Raw genomic sequence first — 21,941 nt, forward strand, 5'->3', positions numbered from 1 at the left:
TTTTGTCCAGGAAATTGTGTAGAAGGGATTTAATTTGTTGTTGCCTAATTGTTTTTTGGTAGATTTCCACAGTACTTTCCTTCCATCTATAGCATTTCTTAATATTATTCAGTTCCTTTGGCTTTGATGCCTCATGATTGAGCATAGCTCCGTTCAAGTAGTGTGATTTTTCTGTGATCTGATAGGGGTGTCAGTGGACTGACTGTGAACGCTCTAAGATACTCTGGGTTGAGGTCAGTGATAAAGTACTCTACAGTACTACTACCAAGAGATTAGCTATAGGTGTACCTATTGTAGGTGTCCCCTCGAAGCCTACCATTGACTATGTACATACCCAGCGTCCGACAGAACTGCAGGAGTTGTGACCCATTTTTGTTGGTTATGTTGTCGTAGTTGTGTCTAGGGGGGCATATGGGGGAGGGAATGCTGTCACCTCCAGGTACTGTAGGTGTTTGTCCCCCTGTGTGCTGAGGGTGTCAGGTTCTTGTCCAGTTTTGGCATTTAGGTCGCCACAGACTACTACATGTCCCTGGGCCTGGAAATTGTTGATCGACCCCTCCAGGATGGAGAAGCTGTCATCGTTAAAGTATGGGGATTCTATTGGGGGGATATAGCACATGAGGACATTTTTCTCTGTTGAGATAATTTCCTTATTCATTTCTAGCCAGATGTAAAATGCTCCTGTTTTGACTAATTTAATAGAATGGGTTAGGTCTGCTCTATACCAAATTAGCATACCCCCTGAGTCTCTTCCCTGTTTCACACCTGGTAGTTTGGTGGATGGGACTACCAGCTCTCTGTAACCTAGAGGGCAACCAGTGGGTCCATCTCCTTTATACCATGTTTCTTGTAGGATGACAATGTCTGTATTTCCAATTTCTTTGAAGTCTGGGTTCCTGCTCTTTAGGCCAAAGCCAGATGACCTCAGACCTTGTATATTCCAGGATGAGATAGTAAAAGCTTTTTGTTCCATAGTATCTAGTGATGTTTTTGTGTGGTTTAGGCCCGGACCATCACACTAGGTGTGAGCAGAGCATGTTGAATGATACATACCTCTTAGGTCGCAGGATGGGGCTTGGGCGGGTGTAATAGTGGGGGTTGGGCCTGTTGCTCTGCTCACGACCTGGGCATATGTCCTGCTGTCATGTTGAGGTCCTTGTCTCAGGGGCGGAGGGTATGGGGTGGGCAGAAGGGGCATAGGTCTGATATTGGGGGGCCTATATAGGGTGTGGCCAGGGTTTGCTTGGGGTGGTCTTAGCTGGTTGGGGTGTGGTTGGTGATGCTGTAGTCTGGGTGTAGGTCCTCTTGGCATGGGTTCTCTCAGTGCAGGTCCTTCGGGAGGGGGTCTTGCAGGTATGGGAGGGTGTCTCGCAGGTCTCGGCAGGGTGTCCGTTGCTCTGTTGCTCCTGTGTGAGGTGCTGGGGCTACGGTTGAGGGTGACGTCCTTCAGGGTCCTGGCAGAAGTTGTGATGTTTGGGGGTTGTCAGGAGAACTATCGGGAGAGCTGACAGGAGGGCTGTTAGGAGGGGCTGGGGTCTGTTGGGTTGGTGGGTCCTGTGTTATCTGTCCCATTGTGGTGTTGAGGTTGTGGTCCGGGTCTGAGGTGGGCTGTTCTGCTGGCTTCTCTGGGGGAGTGTCCTGCTCTCTGTCACACCTCAGCTTTCTCACCCCCTCCTTCAGTGCCATGTGTGCCTCTTTAAGTTCTCTCACCTCAGTCCGTAGAGCAGCCAGCTCTCTCAGACAGCCGTCCATCTCCACCTTCTGCCTCCCGGGTCTTGCTGGGGGGGTGTTGTTGTGCTGGTCTGTGTTGTGGGTTTGTTCTGTCTGGATTGTGTGGATTTGTTTCAATTTGTAAGTTGCTCTGGATAAGAGCGTCTGTTAAATGATGTAAATGTAAATGTAAATGACTAGCTCTCTGAGCTCCACCATGTCTCTCCAGCTCTGTGAATTTATCACTCTCAATGATGGAGGAGCAGTGCAGTTCTGGGACCTGGATGTGTTCAGTGCTGGGGGGGGGGTGACTATCCTCGTCTGCAGGACAGTTTGAAGAGGTGTGATCAGACTCACTCAGGATGGGGAGGTCGTCACAGAGAGAGCTTTTCCTGCTGTGCTCTCTCTTTGTTCCCGTATAAATCCTGCTGGAACTGCATGAGGATGCCCTGCACCATTACGGTCCCAGACTTGTACACGTTGATAGAGGTTGTTTCAATTTCCTCAATGTCTAGTATTCTGAGTTTCCACCCTGGGCCAATACCCTCTCTCTTGACATAGGGGTGCCATGCCTGTGCCATGCCAGGGGATGGTCTGTGTGGAAAATTAAGTTGCTTACGTTCCCCTCTTTGTAGCAGTCAGCAAATAGTGTCTAATATAAGTTTTTTCTTGATAGTCCTTGGTAGTAATAGTCCATTCAGGTAATTTTGTCCAAAATCAAGGTTTTAGGTATGGAATTTTGATTTTGATTTAAGGTTTTGAAGTTGAGGTTAGTATCCTGTATAAGTCCTTGCGAAATGTATCAAACTCTAATTCTATCTTTTGCAGAAGAAATCAGGAGCCCTTCTCCTACTCTAGACTCTGCCTGCTCTCTCTCTCTCTCTCCTCACCTCAGCCTGGTACACAAGGCCAGACTACAGGCATGCCTGTGGTAGATGCTAATTGCTCCCAGTGGTTAGTCTTTCCTCATCCTTCCTTTCATGATTGTTTGGCCTCGTCTGTGGGAGCGACTGTTGTTTCTCACTACAGAGCATAGATTACATTTTTCCCAGTGTTCTCCGGGGAAGCCTCTAATGATTGCCAAAATAAGCTAAGCTAGGCTGATGTTTGTCATTGTGACAGCTTACTAAGATCACTCAGTTACAGACAGTCGTCTTCTCGCTACCATCCTATCACTTTGTTTTTCTTGAGTCCCTCCAGTCCAGTACAACCAAAGTGCCTCAATGGTATCAACAATATGTTGACAGAGACACACTTCTGTAAATTGTGGCTGCATGGCACAGTGGTGGCAATGTATACATAATGGGAATAACTGATATTGAGCAATGTAACATGATTCTTAATCATGGTTGATTGCATAATAAAGAACTCCTGGTACCTTCCTAGTAAGTCCTCAGTTCCTCCATAAGGGACTTTCGTCAGATCTGTGTGGCAAATATAACTGCTCTATAGGACTTGTTGCTAGGTTTGTCAATTCTGAAAGAAGTTCAAATGAGAACTGGATACTGCCTGTGATAAGTCAAAAATATATAAGTACCAGTCAAAAGTTTGGGCACACCTACTCATTCAAGGGGTTTTCTTTATTTGTACTATTTTCTACATTGTAGAATAATAGTGAAGACATCAAAACTATGAAATAAAACATATTAAATAATGTGGACCCAAAAAATTGTTAGACAAATCAAAATATATTTTATATTTGAGATTCTTCAAATAGCCACCCTTTGCCTTGACGACAGCTTTGCACACTCTTGGCATTCTCTCAACCAGCTTCACCTGGAATGCTTTTCACAGTACGGACATTGCAATTTATTGCCCTGGACAAATCTGCAGTCCTCATGCCTCCTTGCAGCATGCCTAAGGCACGTTCACGCAGATGAGCAGGGACCCTGGGCATCTTTCTTTTGGTGCTTTTCAGAGTCAGTAGAAAGGCCTCTTTAGTGTCCTAAGTTTTTATAACTGTGACCTTAATTGCCTACCATCTCTAAGCTGTTAGTGTCTTAACGACCGTTCCACAGGTACATGTTCATTTAATTGTTTATGGTTCATTGAACAAACATGGGAAACAGTGTTTAAACCCTTTACAATGAAGATCTGTGAAGTTATTTGGATTTTCACAAATTATCTTTGAAAGACAAAGTCCTGAAAAGGGGACGTTTCTTTTTTTGCTGAGTTTACATTGTAAAATAATAGTGAAGACATCAAAACTATGAAATAACACATATGGAATCATGTAGTAACCAAAAAAGTGTTAAACAAATACAAATATATTTTAGATTTTAGATTCTTCCAAGTAGCCACCCTTTGCCTTGATGACAGCTTTGCACACTCTTGGCATTCTCTCAACCAGCTTCATGAGGAATGCTTGTCCAACAGTCTTGAAGGTGTTCCCACATATGCTGAGCACTTGTTGGCTGCTTTTCCTTCACTCTGTGGTCCAACTCAACCCAAACCATCTCAATTGGGTTGAGGTCGGGTGATTGTGGAGGCCAGGTCATCTGATGCAACACTCCATCACTCTCCTTCTTAGTAAAATAGCCCTTACACAGCCTGGAGGTGTGTTGGATCATTGTCCTGTTGAAAAACAAATGATAGTCACACTAAGCCCAAACAAGATGGGATGGTGTATCGCTGCAGAATGCTGTGGTAGCCATGCTGGTTAAGTGTGCCTTGAATTCTAAATACATCACAGATGGTGTCACCAGCAAAGCACCATAACACCTCCTCCTCCGTGCTTTACGATGGGAACTACACATGCGGAGACCATCCGTTCACCCACACCGCGTCTCACAAAGCCATGGCGGTTTGAACCAAAAATCTCCAATTTGGACTCCAGACCAAAGGACACATTTCCACTGGTCTAATGTGCATTGCTTGTGTTTCTTGGCCCAAGCAGGTCTCATCTTCTTATTGGTGTCCTTTAGTAGTGGTTTCTTTGTAGCAATTTGACCATGAAGGCCTGATTCACACAGTCCACTCTGAACAGTTGATGTGTCTGTGACTTGAACTTTTGTTTTTTACCCCCAATTGGTAGTTACAGTCTTGTCCCATCACTGCAACTCCCGTACGTACACGGAAGAGGCGAAGGTCGAGAGTCGTGTATCCTCCGAAACACAACCCAAATGAGCCGCACTGCTTCTTGCCCGCTTAACCTGGAAGTCAGCCAGAGGAAACACTGTACACCTGGCGACCGAGTCAGCGTGCACTGCGCCCAGCCCACCACAGGAGTCGCTAGTGCGCGATGGGACAAGAACAAACCCTCCCTTACCCTGGATGACGCTGGGCCAATTGTGCGCCGCCCCATGGGTCTCCCGGTCGCGACAGAGCCTGGACTCAAACCAGGATCTCTAGTTGCACAGCGATGTAGTGCCTTAGACCACTGCACCACTCGGGAGGCCCTGTGTGACTTGAACGCTGTGAAGCATTTATTTGGGCTGCAATTTCTGAGGCTGGTAACTCTAATTAATTTATCCTCTGCAGCAGAGGTAACTCTGGGCCAGTTTCATCATAGCGCTTGATGGTTTTTGCGACTGCACTTGAAGAAACTTTCAAAGTTCTTGAAATGTTCCGTATTGACTGACCTTCATGTCTTAATGTAATGATGGACTGTCATTTATCTTTGCTTATTTGAGCTGTTCTTGCCATAATATGGACTTGGTCTTTTACCAAATAGGGCTATCTTCTGTATACCCTCCCTACCTTGTCACAACACAACTGATTGGCACAAACGTATTAAGAAGGAAAGATATTCCACAAATTAACTTTTAACAAGGCACATCTGTTAATTGAAATGCATTCCAGGTGACTACCTCATGAAGCTGGTTGAGAGAATGCCAAGAGTGTGCAAAGCTGTCATCAAGGCAAAGGGTGGCTATTTGAAGAATCTCAAATATAACATATAGTCCCGTGTAGCTCAGTTGGTAGAGCATGGCGCTTGCAACGCCAGGGTTGTGGGTTTGTTTCCCACAGGGGGCCAGTATGAAAATGTATGCACTCACTAACTGTAAGTCGCTCTGGATAAGAGCGTCTGCTAAATGACTTAAATGTTAAATGTAATATTTTGATTTATTTAACACTTTTTTGGTTACTACATCATATCGACCCAGAACCTATCGGATTTTCTGCCAGAATCACTGAGTCACTGGACCTTTTTAACACTGGATAATTGCAACTAGCTAGCTGCAACCAAATTAACGTTGTTGTTGGCTAATCAGCCTTGAGCTAGCCTTGAGTTAGGTACATCTCCCGGCTATCTACCTCTCTGTCAACCGGACGGGTCCTCCTAGAGTCAACATGGAACCTCGCCGATCCATCACGACTGTTCTGCCGACGTAATCGTCTGTGGTTTCAACAGGCTTCCCGTTGCGACGACCACGAAGATCCATCTGCTAGCCCCGGACCGCTAGCACACGCAAACGACAGCCGTGCTTCCTGTTCGCTGTGCTGTAGTACTAATTCGAACTGCTCTCGGACTCACATATTGCTGTTCACTGGACCTTATGATCACTCAGCTGCACAGCTGATGCCTGCTGGACTGTTCCTTTACACGGTACCCTGTCCTGTTTATCTGTTTAGCCTCAGCCCAAACTTTATCACCATTACCAGTTGTTGTCTTAGCTCTCTCTAATAACACCTGTGATTGCTTTATGCCTCTCCCATGTCAATATGCCTTGCCTATTGCTGTTCCAGTTAGTTCTTATTATACCATTTAACTGTAGAACCCCAAGTCCCTCAAACTGCCTCAAATAGTTCCTTTGTTCCACCCCCCATACACTCCGAGACCGGCTCAATCGGTGCCTCCAGTGATGCTATCTCTTTCATTGTTACCCAACGCTTAGGTTTACCTCCACTGTACTCATATCCTTCCATATCCTTGTCTGTACATAATGCCCTGTATCTATTCTACAACGCCCGGAAATCTGCCCCCTTTATTCTCTGTAGCCAACGCACTAGAAGACCAGTTCTTAAAGCCTTTAGCCGTATCCTTATTCTAGTCCTCCTCTGTTCCTCTGGTGATGTAGAGGCTAACCCAGGCCCTGCAGCCCCCAGTATCACTCCTACTCCCCAGGAGCTATCATTTGTTGACTTCTGTAACCGTAAAAGCCTTGGTTTTCTGCACGTTAACATCAGAAGCCTCCTTCCTAAGTTTGTTATTCACTGCGTTAGCACACTCCGCCAACCTTGAAGTTCTAGCAGTGTCTGAATCCTGGCTTAGAAAGGCCACCAAAAATTATGAAATGTCCATCCCCAACTACAACATTTTCCTTCTAGATAGAACTGCCAAAGGGGGTGGAGTTCCAATCTACTGTAGAGAGAGCCTGCAGAGCTCTATCATACTATCCAGGTTTGTGCCCAAACAGTTTGAGCTTCTACTTCTAAAAATCCACCTTTCCAGAAATAAGTCTCTCACTGTTGCCGCTTGCTACAGACCCCCCTCAGCCCCCAGCTGTGCCCTGGACACCATATGTGAATTGATTGCCCCCCATTTATCCTCAGAGTTCGTACTGCTTGGTGACCTAAATTGGGATATGCTTAACACCCCGGCCATCCTACAATCCAAACTAGATGCCCTCAATCTCACACATATCATCAAGGAACCTACCAGGTACAACCCTAAATCCGTAAACATGGGCACCCTCATAGATATCATCCTGACTAACTTACCCTCTAAATACACCTCCGCTGTCTTCAACCAGGATCTCAGCGATCACTGCCTTATTGCCTGCGTCCGTAACGGGTCCGCGGTCAAACGACCACCCCTCATCACTGTCAAATGCTCCCTAAAACACTTTAGCGAGCAGGCCTTCCTAATTGACCTGGCCCAGGTATCCTGGATGGATATCAATCTCATTCCGTCAGTAGAGGATGCCTGGTTGTTCTTTAAAAGTAATTTCCTCTCAATCTTAAATAAACATTCCCCATTCAAAAAATACAGAACTAAGAACAGATATAGCCCCTGGTTCTCCTCAGACTTGACTGCCCTTGACCAGCACAAAAACATCCTGTGGTGCGTACTGCATTAGCATCGAATAGCCCCCGCGATATGCAACTTTTCAGGGAAGTTAGGAACCAATAAACACAAGCAGTTAGGAAAGCAAAGGCTAGCTTTTTCAAACAGAAATGTGCCTCCTGTAGCACTAACTCCAAAAAGTTTTGGGACACTGTAAAGTCCATGGAGAATAAGAGCACCTCCTCCCAGCTGCCCACTGCAATGAGGCTAGGAAACACTATCACCACCGATAAATCTACAATAATCGAGAATTTCAACAAGCATTTTGCTATGGCTGGCCATGCTTTCCACCTGGCTACCACTACACTGGCCACCAGCTCTGCACCCTCCGCTTCTCCTTCACACAAATTCAGACAGCTGATGTTCTGAAAGAGCTGCAAAATCTGGACCCCTACAAATCATCTGGGCTAGACAATCTGGACCCTTTCTTTCTAAAACTAGCCGCCGAAATTGTCGCAACCCCTATTACTAGCCTGTTCAACCTCTCTTTCGTAACGTCTGAGATCCCCAGAGATTGGAAAGCTGCCACGGTCATCCCCCTCTTCAGAGAGGGTGACACTCTAGATCCAAACTGTTACAGACCTATATCCATCCTGCCCTGCCTTTCGAAAGTTTTTGAAAGCCAAGTTAACATACAGATCACCGACCATTTCGAATCCCACCGTACCTTCTCCGCTATGCAATCCGGTTTCCGAGCTGGTCATGGGTGCACCTCAGCCATGCTCAAGGTCCTTAACGATATTATTAACCGCGATCGATAATAGACAGTACTGTGCAGCCGTCTTCATCGACCTGGCCAAGGCTTTCGACTCTGTCAACCACCTCATTCTTATTGGCAGACTAAATAGCCTTGGTTTCTCAAATGACTGCCTCACCTGGTTCACCAACTACTGCTCAGATAGCGTTCAATGTGTCAAATCGGAGGGCCTGTTGTCTGGACCTATGGCAGTCTCTATGGGGGTGCCACAGGGTTCAATTCTTGAGCTGACTCTTTTCTCTGTGTATATCAATGATGTCGCTCTTGCTGCTGGTGACTCTCAGATCCACCTCTACGCAGACGACACCATTTTGTATACATCTGGCCCTTCATTGGACACTGTGTTAACAAACCTCCAAACGAGCTTCAATGCCATACAACACTCCTTCAGTAGCCTCCAACTGCTCTTAAACACTAGTAAAACTAAATGCATGCTCTTCAATCGAACGCTGCTGGCACCCGCCCACCCGACTAGAATCACTACTCTCGACGGTTCTGACCTAGAGTATGTGGACAACTACAAAAACCTAGGTGTCTGGTTAGACTTTAAACTCTCCTTCCAGACTCACATTAAGCATCTCCAATCCAAAGTTAAATCTAGAATCGGCTTCCTATTTCGCAACAAAGCCCTTCTTCACTCATGCTGCCAAACATGCCCTCGTAAAACTGACTATCCTACCGATCCTTGACTTCGGCGATGTCATTTACAAAATAGCCTCCAACACTCTACTCAGCAAATTGGATGTAGTCTATCACAGTGCCATCCGTTTTGTCACCAAAGCCCCATATACTACCCACCACTGTGACCTGTACGCTCTTGTTGGCTGGTCCTCACTACATATTCGTCGCCAAACCCACTGGCTCCAGGCCATCTATAAATCACTGCTAGGCAAACCCCCGCCTTATCTTAGCTCATTGGTCACCATAGCAACACCCACCCGTAGTATGCGCTCCAGCAGGTATATCTCACTGGTCATCCCCAAAGCCAACACCCCCTTTGGCCACCATTCCTTCCAGTTCTCTGCTGCCAATGACTGGAACGAATTGCAAAAATATCTGAAGCTGGAGACTCTTATCTCCCTCACTAACTTTAAGCATCAGTTGTCAGAGCACCTTACCGATCACTGCACCTGTACACAGCCCATCTGAAATTAGCCCACCCAACTACCTCATCCCCATATTGTTATTTATTTTGCTCATTTGCACCCCAGTATCTCTATTTGCACATCATCTCTTGCACATCTAGCATTCCAGTGTTAATACTAATTGTAATTATTTTGCACTATGGCCTATTTATTGCCTTACCTCCATAACTTGCTACATTTGAACACACTGTATATATATATTATATTTTCTGTTGTATTTTTGACTTTATGTTTTGTTTTACCCCATATGTAACTCTGTGTTGTTGTTTTTATCGCACTGCTTTGCTTTATCTTGGCCAGGTCGCAGTTGTAAATGAGAACTTGTTCTCAACTGGCTTACCTGGTTAAATAAAGGTTAAATAAAAAATTTAAATAAAATTCCATATGTGTTATTTCATAGTTTTGATGTCTTCACTATTATTCTACAATGTAGAAAATAGTAAAAATAAAGAGAAACCCTTGAACGAGTAGGTGTTCTAAAACCTTTGACTGGTACTGAATAAAATGACATACATCATTGCACGCAAACAACAGAGGAAATCTACACCCCTTTATGCAGTAGACTATCAAGCATAATATATACATTTGTATAAGTGATCTGGGTATGATATTATTATGTCACTGTACGTGTTTCCACAAGAAAGATTCATATCACATAAAAACAATAGGTTCTCATTACTTTTTACCTCTTTTCCAGATTTATTGGCTCAGCTAAGATCTCTCTACAAGACCTGGCTCATGGTCACACCAAGTCCTTCCCAGCAAAGAACCTGTCCCTGGTCAATGAGAAGAAACAGGATACTGGGGTGAGTTTCTCTATGGCTACACACTTGCGTTACTAAGAATTAACAGCTTCAAGAATTAACGAGATTTATAAACATGTATAAGTGTTTACAATTGGCTTATTCTTAAATGTAAATATGAAGTGTAACCGATAATAATTTATTGTAGTGACATTGTCAAGAGGTTCGGTGCTTTTGGCTTAATGGCTAAGGTGTTGGGTTGAAAGTCGCTGGACCCGGGTTCGAGTCCCGGTCAGAACTATCACACAAATTCCCTACATTGATGTAAGAAGTGTGATGGCGCCCATAAGGTCATCGGAGAGGCGTGTACACATGAAGGACTTGGAATAAAGAAGCTTGGACAATGCTCTCCTGAAGGGAGGGGCTAGTGTAGCGAGTAGCGACCTTAACCCAACACCTAGCGACATCGTCAAGAGGTTCTTGTCTCTTGGTGTAACTGCTAAGGTGTTGGGTTGATAGTTGCTGGACTCAGGTCTGAGTCCCGGTCGGAACTAACCCACGCATTTGCTACAATATCATAACTAGGTTAAAACTTCTTGACCATTTATGGCAATTAAAGTTGTCAGTACTGTAAGTATTTGCAAGTGTGATACATTGTGTTGAAGGAGCATTTTGACATTTAATCCCATCTGTTTTTTAGGCGACCATTAATTTGATGATAGGGTATGAGCCGCCAGCTAACACCACTCCTAACCTTAACAATCAAACTGATGAAGACCAGTCGTATGGGGACACAGGTCAGTTTAACATAACAAATATGTGGCACATCATCTCTTTGTTTTGGTTAAGCAAATGGTCTCCTTCTCTCTTGAGATCAGTTCCAATGCCTTTGACATGCTAATAATGTAAATCAACTCTTATACATGTAGTTTTAGAAAAGTATGCAGCTATCTCAGTGGTATGTTCGGGTTTGGTATTGCAGTGGAAGCCTGATTCCCAGATTTGTTTGTGTGTTAGCCAACTCCTCTGTCGTTCAATATCATGTAATGAGCAGTTGACTAAAGTACAAACAGATCTGGTAGCCAGGGTTGTGTTCATTAGGGCACACAACAGGAAACTTTTGAAAACGGAAAACAAAAGCTTGCATTTCTTATTGGACAAGTCCAGGTAGTCCCTACCTGTTTCAGAGGTTTTTTCTCTCTCCATTAGGTCTCTAATGAATACAACCCAGGTAACCAGGCTAGTGAGGTGGAGTGATGTTGTGGTTTTAGGCTTTGGTTGGTAGGAAGTATTGGAGTGGTACTGGCTTGTCTGTGTTCATTACACCAGTGAAAGGCTGCTTGCTGTTTATGGAAATGGTGGATGCAAATGAACAAGACAAACAACACACACAGCCTTTTGCAGACTCTGCCACAAGGCAACATAATCAATAGAACATATTTTCTGGTATATTCCATTGGTTGCTCGCTTTTGGAGTCAGTTCCAGGAATGGTTGTTATGTCATAATATCAGGTTACAGATGGACCTGCAAACTGTATTGTTAGGTGATCTGAAAAAAATAGATCAGTCAATGGGAAATATAATTTTACTCCTGGGTAAAGTCTTTATTTTTATGGCTATATTGGTAGAAATGTTACAAATAGGGAGGTTCAGGACCCTCGTAGTAAAATGGAAATTGCAAAAGGAAATAGCAAAATGGCATTATATTGGGAAAGATGGGTTAATCTGTGGACATCGGAGAGTTGGAGTTCAGATTGGATGGTGGATTGGTTGCTGTGGGTGAAAATCCAGCACTTGAAGAAAGAGGAAATTAGGAATATACCTGTATGTCTAATTCTTTAACTACAGGTACCGTAGATGTGAGCAAAAATAGCTGTAAGTAGCAGTAGAAGTATTGTTGTCTGTTAATTTACTCCAATCAGGGTAGGGATGGTAGGGTATGGAAAAAAAGTATATGCAGTATATATGTATTTTTTAAATACACACAAGTACTCTCAGCAGACAATGTGCTGAACACAAGTCACCTGTCGGTAGAGAATAGTGTGTCATCCTGTGTTTAAATGCTTCCAAGCAATACGCTTGGTTTTCACATAGAGAAAGAAAGGGGATGTGAAAGGAAAGTATGATGTGTTTGTGTGTGTGTGCTTGTGTGTGCACGTTCTGGCTTCCCAGGTGGGGGGGAGGAAGGGGAGGATGGGGAGGAGGTATCCCTCGGGGGTCAGGTGGGGACCCCTGGAGCTCCACCCACACCTGGCCAGCCTGGTAACCCCAACCAGAGGCCTGTCCGGACCAGCCGCAAGAGACACCGGGCCCTAGCCAACAAGCCCCAGGACTTCCAGGTAGGGTACATAGCTACCACATGAAGTGCATGTAAAACGTTTAAAGTATCCTCCTCTCCTCATCTCTCTTTCCTTCATTTGCACTGATCTGAAACCAAAGGACAGATGAAAGCAGTATGGTGGATGGTGGCTTTCACCCTCCAATTCTTTCAGATCAGTGGGAGAGGAGAATAGGAAAGGACTATTGAGATGCAGCCCTGGATGGTAGTATGGGGCCCTGTTTAAATACTTATGAAATGCGTCCTTCATCCCATTCTATCTTACTTGAGGTAATCACTAATCTGTATAGGTATGAGAGGTGACAGCAATATGATAACTATGGATTCACCAATTCAATCACTAACAGATCAGTAATTGCCTCAAGGAAGGAAGGAAAAAAGGAAGTAGATATGCATTTTGTAGTAGAACAGCGCCTGCAGGTAAATAAATTAAAGGCCTAATTAAGGATTTTTGTGTTTGTTGAAGTCGCTCCGTTTTGGTTAAACTCTGTCACACTGTTGTCTTCAATGACCAGATTCGTGTTCGAGTTATCGAGGGCCGACAGTTGCCGGGCAACAACATCAAACCGGTTGTCAAAGTGAATGTGTGCGGACAGACCCACAGAACCAGGATCAGACGAGGAAACAACCCCTTCTTTGATGAGGTAATCTCTTCATACATCTATGGTTTTAAACTGCCCTTACACTCCAAAATCAAAACCACTAAGGCAAAGTTTCACTTCTCTGATTGCACTGAAGAGAATCTTCGTTCCAGTATTTCATCTTTTGATTGATTGGCTTTTTCACCCCTTTAAACGCTTGTCTCCTTCTTCTTCTTCTTCTTCTTCTTCTTCTTCTTCTTCTTCTTCTTCTTCTTCTTCTTCTTCTTCTTCTTCTTCTTCTTCTTCTTCTTCTTCTTCTTCTTCTTCTTCTTCTTCTTCTTCTTCTTCTTCTTCTCAGTGATATGTTTGAGTAAATCTAAAGCAGAATCCTCAGTTGGATACATCATCTATCACCCTTGACCTCTCACATGCATTTTCTCAACCTTTCCTAGTATACTATACAATTGCTACAGTATGTCTGTATGAAGTTCCTTCAAAATCAAGAGTATAGAAAGCTATGTAAAATGGTAATGGTTATGCCTAACTCTCTACTATGTACATAAATAAACAATGAAAATACTGTATATATCAACATATTTATAAACCCTCTCCACAGGTTTTCTTCTTCAATGTCAACATGCTGCCTTCAGAGCTTTTAGATGACTATATCAGTATTCGGGTAAGTACAACACTCCCTCTCAGACTGGGTATAGTCTGTATCTTTATACAGTGTGTTCACGAGTTCGGCTTCTCTCCATCTGACGAACATGTCGGAAGGGGTTGTAGTTGATGGAGTATGGTAAGAGGGTTTTGGCGTGGACAGTGGACTGAGAGGCCAGAACTCGGTCAGGGATCGGGGTTGGTAGCTGGCTTCCCAGCAGGATCAGCCCCCAGTCGTGGACTAAGGTTGTGCTGAGCCTGCTGGCAGAGCCAACCCCCGGCCGTAAGCCAAGGTTGTGTGAACATGGATCTGATGAACATGCAGGAAGGGTAGAGCTGACCCGCCATTGTGCAGGATGCCTGGAGGGTGAGTCGATGGGGAGGCCAGACCCCGGTCGGTGATCTGGGTTGGTAGCTGGCCTCCCAGCAGGATCAGCCCCCAGGCATAAGCCAAGGTTGTGCTGGCCCCCCTGCCCTTATGCAAGAGAGACTTTCTGACAATGAGGTCGCTACTGGTCCGAGTCACCACTGGTCAGAGTGGAATCGCTGCGTGGAGAAACTGCGTGTGAGAGAAGATGGGCGCGTGTGGGTGGCACATCTGAGGAAGGCCGTGTGATGGCTGCCTGGCGGAGCAGGAGGATCTGTTCCGTCTCAGCGTGGTGAGACACGTGTGGGGAAGGCCATGTGAGGGCCGTACGGTGGAAGCGGGAGGCTCTGTTGTGGGGAAGGCCATGTGATGGCTGTATGGTGGAAGCGGGAGGCTCTGTTCCGTCTCGCCATGGCAAGACGCTGTGGGGAAGGCCATCTGATGGCCGTACAATGGAAGCGGGAGACTCTGTTCTTTCTCCCTCCCGGACGTGCTACCTTGTCCCAGACCTGCTGTTTTCGAACGCTCTCTCTCTCTCTCTATCTCTCTATCTACACCTCCTGTCTCGACCTCTGAATGCTCGGCTATGAAAAGCCAACTGAAATGTACTCCTGAGGTGCTGACCTGTTGCACCCTCTACAACCACTGTGATTATTATTTGACCCTGCTGGTCATCTATGAGAATTTGAACATCTTGAAGAACGATCTGACCTTAATGGCCATGTACTCCTATAATCTCCACCTTGCACAGCCAGAAGAGGACTGGCCTCCCCTCAGAGCCTGGTTCCTCTCTAGGTTTCTTCCTAGGTTCCTGCCTTTCTAAGTAGTTTTTTCTAGCCACGTGCTTCTACATCTGCATTGCTTGCTGTTTGGGGTTTTAGGCTGGGTTTCTGTATAACACTTTGTGACATCTGCTGATGTAAAAAGGGCTTTATGAATACATTTGATTGGATGTCATGGAACGAGCTGGTGTTCTTAATGTTCAAACCTTTTAAAACTCCTTGATTGTGGAGCATTATAAACTATGAAGCATTTCAGAAACTAGGGGCTGGCTTTGTTTCAACATCACTAATCATCTATATCTATCTTATCGATCTGCAGGTCTATGATTCCTACTCCCTCAGAGCAGACAGTCTAATAGGAGAGTTCAAGGTGACATATACATTTAAATATCCTAATTTACAAAAAGTGCATTTCATTTAGTTATTTACAGAGCAATATATCAGTTATATCCAATCTATTATGTTTGCATGTCATAACAATGACAGAAAACATTGGATAAATCACATGGATCCTTTGTTCAAACATGGTATGGCTACAATGCACACTACTACACTGTATTTATACAGTATTGAATATATTTCTGTAATCATCCTTCCAGGCAAAAACCTCATTATCCATATTTGGTTGATATTTTATTGAGTTGTCAACAAACATAAATTGGTTGAAATATGGTTAAAATCAGTTGTGTATTGTATCCGTAACCAGACTTTCTTTTTATTTTATCAGTTGGATGTTGGGTACATCTACGACGAACCTGGTAAGTTCCTCTTCACAGAAGAGTGATAAAACAAAGAAAGTATTATCTTGATCTTCAATTCTCTTCAAAGACACGTGTGTGTGTGTGTGTGTGTGTGTGTGTGTGTGTGTGTCTGTCTGTGTGTCTGGTATGTGTGTATTCATATGGTCAACAGCCCATGCCATAATGAGGAAGTGGCTTCTCCTGAGTGAACCTGACGACTCTAGCTCGGGGTCCAAAGGTTACCTGAAGGTCAGCCTGGTGATCGTGGGGACAGGAGACGAGCCACCGGTACGACTGCTGTGTCACTATGCTATGTCACTTTACACCTCACCTGTCTGTCTCTACAGTGAGGGAAAAAAGTATTTGATCCCCTGCTGATTTTGTACGTTTGCCCACTGACAAAGAAATGATCAGTCTATAATTTTAATGGTAGGTTTATTTGAACAGTGAGAGACAGAATAACAACAACAAAATCCAGAAAAACGCATGTCAAAAATGTTATAAATTGATTTGCATTTTAATGAGGGAAATAAGTATTTCACCCCCTCTCAATCAGAAAGATTTCTGGCTCCCAGGTGTCTTTTTATACAGGTAACGAGCTGAGATTAGGAGCACACTCTTAAAGGGAGTGCTCCTAATCTCAGCTTGTTACCTGTATAAAAGACACCTGTCCACAGAATCAATCAATCTATCAGATTCCAAACTCTCCACCATGGCCAAGACCAAAGAGCTCTCCAAGGATGTCAGGGACAAGATTGTAGACCTACACAAGGCTGGAATGGGCTACAAGACCATCGCCAAGCAGCTTGGTGAGAAGGTGACAACAGTTGGTGCGATTATTCGCAAATGGAAGAAACACAAAATAACTGTCAATCTCCCTTGGCCTGGGGCTCCATGCAAGATCTCACCTCGTGGAGTTGCAATGATCATGAGAACAGTGAGGAATCAGCCCAGAACTACAGGGACAGGACAACTTCACTGCATCAAAGGGACGACAGACGGGGCCATGTACCGTCAAATCTTGGGTGAGAACCTCCTTCCCTCAGCCAGGGCATTGAAAATGGGTCGTGGATGGGTATTCCAGCATGACAATGACACAAAACACACGGCCAAGGCAACAAAGGAGTGGCTCAAGAAGAAGCACATTAAGGTCCTGGAGTGGCCTAGCCAGTCTCCAGACATTAATCCCATAGAAAATCTGTGGAGGGAGCTGAAGGTTCAAGTTGCCAAACGTCAGCCTCGAAACCTTAATGACTTGGAGAAGATCTGCAAAGAGGAGTGGGACAAAATCCCTCCTGAGATGTGTGCAAACCTGGTGGCCAACTACAAGAAACGTTTGACCTCTGTGATTGCCAACAAGGGTTTTGCCACCAAGTAATAAGTCATGTTTTGCAGAGGGGTCAAATACTTATTTCCCTCATTAAAATGCAAATCTATTGATAACATTTCTGACATGCGTTTTTCTGGTTTTATTTGTTGTTATTCTGTCTCTCATTGTTCAAATAAACCTACCATTCAAATTATAGACTGATCATGTCTTTGTCAGTGGGCAAACGTACAAAATCAGCAGGGGATCAAATACACTGCTCAAAAAAATAAAGGGAACACTAAAATAAAACATCCTAGATCTGAATGAATGAAATAATCTTATTAAATACTTTTTTCTTTACATAGTTGAATGTGCTGACAACAAAATCACACAGAATTTATCAATGGAAATCAAATGTATCAACCCATGGAGGTCTGGATTTGGAGTCACCCTCAAAATTAAAGTGGAAAACCACACTACAGGCTGATCCAACTTTGATGTAATGTCCTTAAAACAAGTCAAAATGAGGCTCAGTAGTGTGTGTGGCCTCCACGTGCCTGTATGACCTCCCTACAACGCCTGGGCATGCTCCTGATGAGGTGGCGGATGGTCTCCTGAGGGATCTCCTCCCAGACCTGGACTAAAGCATCCGCCAACTCCTGGACAGTCTGTGGTGCAACGTGGCGTGGGTGGATGGAGCGAGACATGATGTCCCAGATGTGCTCAATTGGATTCAGGTCTGGGGAACGGGCAGGCCAGTCCATAGCATCAATGCCTTCCTCTTGCAGGAACTGCTGACACACTCCAGCCACATGAGGTCTAGCATTGTCTTGCATTAGGAGGAACCCAGGGCCAACCGCACCAGCATATGGTCTCACAAGGGGTCTGAGGATCTCATCTCGGTACCTAATGGCAGTCAGGCTACCTCTGGCGAGCACATGGAGGGCTGTGCGGCCCCCCAAAGAAATGCCACCCCACACCATGACTGACCCACCGCCAAACCGGTCATGCTGGAGGATGTTGCAGGCAGCAGAACGTTCTCCACGGCGTCTCCAGACTCTGTCACGTCTGTCACGTGCTCAGTGTGAACCTGCTTTCATCTGTGAAGAGCACAGGGCGCCAGTGGCGAATTTGCCAATCTTGGTGTTCTCTGGCGAATGCCAAACATGTTGGGCTGTAAGCACAACCCCCACCTGTGGACGTCGGGCCCTCATACCACCCTCATGGAGTCTGTTTCTGACCGTTTGAGCAGACACATGCACATTTGTGGCCTGCTGGAGGTCATTTTGCAGGGCTCTGGCAGTGCTCCTCCTGCTCCTCCTTGCACAAAGGCGGAGGTAGCAGTCCTGCTGCTGGGTTGTTGCCCTCCTACGGCCTCCTCCACGTCTCCTGATGTACTGGCCTGTCTCCTGGTAGCGCCTCCATGCTCTGGACACTACGCTGACAAACACAGCAAACCTTCTTGCCACAGCTCGCATTGATGTGCCATCCTGGATGAGCTAAACTCCGTCTCATGCTACCACTAGAGTGAAAGCACCGCCAGCATTCAAAAGTGACCAAAACATCAGCCAGGAAGCATAGGAACTGAGAAGTGGTCTGTGGTCACCACCTGCAAAACCAGTCCTTTATTGGGGGTGTCTTGCTAATTGCCTATAATTTCCACCTGTTGTCTATTCCATTTGCACAACAGCATGTGAAATGTATTGTCAATCAGTGTTGCTTCCTAAGTGGACAGTTTGATTTCACAGAAGTGTGATTGACTTGGAGTTACATTGTGTTGTTTAAGTGTTCCCTTTATTTTTTTGAGCAGTGTACTTTTTTCCCTCACTGTACATTCTCTACCATTGTACTTAATTTAATATTGATTATACAGTGTATAGTATAATGTGTATACAATATCCCTCTCCTCTCCTCTCCTCTCCTCTCCTCTCCTCTCCTCTCCTCTCCTCTCCTCTCCTCTCCTCTCCTCTCCTCTCCTCTCCTCTCCTGTGTGTTCAGACTGAGAAGAGAGAGCGGAACGAGGAGCTAGATGACATAGAGAGTAATCTGTTGGTGCCGGCTGGGGTAACACTCAGATTGGTCACTCTCAACCTGAAGGTGTACCGTGCAGAGGACATGCCTCAGAGTACGTGTATACTCCTTCTTTCTCCATTTTCCTTCCTCCATCAGCAGCAAAGTATCATTTAGTCCAGTCCAAAAACAACTCCTTGCCCCTTCCCTTATCCCTAAACCTCTTTTTTCTTCCACCTACCACTTGGGTATGCATATTTCTAGGTAAAGGAAATGTGTAAGCTATATGGCAGAAGTTATGGCAGCCACCACCATATTGATTGCACGTACAGTGGGGGGAAAAGTATTTAGTCAGCCACCAATTGTGCAAGTTCTCCCACTTAAAAAGATGAGAGAGGCCTGTAATTTTCATCATAGGTACACGTCAACTATGACAGACAAATTGAGAGAGAAAAATCCAGAAAATCACATTGTAGGATTTTTAATGAATTTATTTGCAAATTATGGTGGAAAATAAGTATTTGGTCACCTACAAACAAGCAAGATTTCTGGCTCTCACAGACCTGTAACTTCTTCTTTTAGAGGCTCCTCTGTCCTCCACTCGTTATCTGTATTAATGGCACCTGTTTGAACTTGTTATCAGTATAAAAGACACCTGTCCACAACCTCAAACAGTCACACTCCAAACTCCACTATGGCCAAGACCAAAGAGCTGTCAAAGGACACCAGAAACAAAATTGTAGACCTGCACCAGGCTGGGAAGACTGAATCTGCAATAGGTAAGCAGCTTGGTTTGAAGAAATCAACTGTGGGAGCAATTATTAGGAAATGGAAGACATACAAGACCACTAATAATCTCCCTCGATCTGGGGCTCAACGCAAGATCTCACCCCGTGGGGTCAAAATGATCACAAGAACGGTGAGCAAAAATCCCAGAACCACACGGGGGGACCTAGTGAATGACCTGCAGAGAGCTGGGACCAAAGTAACAAAGCCTACCATCAGTAACACACTACGCCGCCAGGGACTCAAATCCTGCAGTGCCAGACGTGTCCCCCTGCTTAAGCCAGTACATGTCCAGGCCCGTCTGAAGTTTGCTAGAGTGCATTTGGATGATCCAGAAGAGGATTGGGAGAATGTCATATGGTCAGATGAAACCAAAATATAACTTTTTGGTAAAAACTCAACTCGTCGTGTTTGGAGGACAAAGAATGCTGAGTTGCATCCAAAGAACACCATACCTACTGTGAAGCATGGGGGTGGAAACATCATGCTTTGGGGCTGTTTTTCTGCAAAGGGACCAGGACGACTGATCCGTGTAAAGGAAAGAATGAATGGGGCCATGTATCGTGACATTTTGAGTGAAAACCTCCTTCCATCAGCAAGGGCATTGAAGATGAAACGTGGCTGGGTCTTTCAGCATGACAATGATCCCAAACACACCGCCCGGGCAACGAAGGAGTGGCTTCGTAAGAAGCATTTCAAGGTCCTGGAGTGACCTAGCCAGTCTCCAGATCTCAACCCCATAGAAAATCTTTGGAGGGAGTTGAAAGTCCGTGTTGCCCAGCGACAGCCCCAAAACATCACTGCTCTAGAGGAGATCTGCATGGAGGAATGGGCCAAAATACCAGCAACAGTGTGTGAAAACCTTGTGAAGACTTACAGAAAACGTTTGACCTGTGTCATTGCCAACAAAGGGTATATAACAAAGTATTGAGAAACTTTTGTTATTGACCAAATACTTATTTTCCACCATAATTTGCAAATAAATTCATTAAAAATCCTACAATGTGATTTTCTGGATTTTTTTCTTCTCATTTTGTCTGTCATAGTTGACGTGTACCTATGATGAAAATTACAGGCCTCTCTCATCTTTTTAAATGGGAGAACTTGCACAATTGGTGGCTGACTAAATACTTTTTCCCCCACTGTATCTGGAAATTCATTTCAAGTAATCAAACATTGTAATCAGTGGGCCTGCTCTTTCACAACGTTGATTGAACATCTGTTATTTGTTATGGTGGGGTATGTTAATATCCATTCTCTCCATCTTACAGTGGATGATGCGTTTGTGCAGACTGTGAAACAAGTATTTGGAGGGGAAGGCGATAAGAAAAACTTAGTTGATCCATTTCTGGAGGTCAGCTTCGCTGGCAAGAAGGTAAAGCTAAGTCTCAGAACACAACTCCTAGAATGAAAGAGAAAGAAAAACGTCATTATGCAAATATCTTCAGATCTTTGGTTTGATGTTGCTTAGTGATGACATTGTTTTGGTTTCAGCTGTGCACCAAAATTGTCGAGAAAAATGCAAATCCTGAGTGGAACCAGCTGATCAACCTTCAGGTCAAGGTATGAACTAGCTCTCTCGTATTACATGTAGTACACCACAACATCCTTGGATGACAGTATCACTGGAAGCCAGACGAACACAACATGCTCTCATTTCCCTGTTTAGTTCCCATCCATGTGTGAAAGCATCAAGTTGACTGTATTTGACTGGTAAGACTTTGGTTATCATCCCTGGAAGACAGATACTGTACATGTTTGGATTGTTATAACGGTCTACTGTGAATTACACTATCCACATTCATGAATACCTTCACTTTTAAATTCTGCTACTTTGAGTTTGAAGAGATGGATCTCGTATGAACGTTTATTTACAATGTATTGAACTGTTCACACAGGGATCGTCTGACCAGGAATGACGTGATAGGAACCACATTTCTAAATCTGACCAAAATAGCTTCATCTGGTGGTGAGATTGAAGGTATGGTATCGCTCTTTCTCTC

General features: G+C 44.6%; 1 protein-coding gene across 1 annotated transcript in view; it reads left to right on the plus strand.

The window, feature by feature from the left end:
- Nucleotides 1-21,941, plus strand: part of LOC121568663 (myoferlin-like) — an 89,386-nt gene that overhangs the window by 22,713 nt on the left and 44,732 nt on the right. The window contains exons 4-16 of the mRNA XM_041879068.2: nt 10,320-10,428; nt 11,066-11,162; nt 12,538-12,704; nt 13,219-13,347; nt 13,901-13,963; nt 15,413-15,463; nt 15,821-15,851; nt 16,006-16,121; nt 19,141-19,267; nt 21,210-21,313; nt 21,433-21,501; nt 21,608-21,651; nt 21,837-21,919. Coding sequence (XP_041735002.2) covers nt 10,320-10,428; nt 11,066-11,162; nt 12,538-12,704; nt 13,219-13,347; nt 13,901-13,963; nt 15,413-15,463; nt 15,821-15,851; nt 16,006-16,121; nt 19,141-19,267; nt 21,210-21,313; nt 21,433-21,501; nt 21,608-21,651; nt 21,837-21,919 — 1,190 coding nt within the window. The remainder of the gene's footprint in view (nt 1-10,319; nt 10,429-11,065; nt 11,163-12,537; nt 12,705-13,218; nt 13,348-13,900; nt 13,964-15,412; nt 15,464-15,820; nt 15,852-16,005; nt 16,122-19,140; nt 19,268-21,209; nt 21,314-21,432; nt 21,502-21,607; nt 21,652-21,836; nt 21,920-21,941) is intronic.

Source organism: Coregonus clupeaformis, chromosome 7, assembly GCF_020615455.1.
Source record: "Coregonus clupeaformis isolate EN_2021a chromosome 7, ASM2061545v1, whole genome shotgun sequence".
In the NCBI taxonomy this organism is placed as follows: Eukaryota; Metazoa; Chordata; class Actinopteri; order Salmoniformes; family Salmonidae; genus Coregonus; species Coregonus clupeaformis.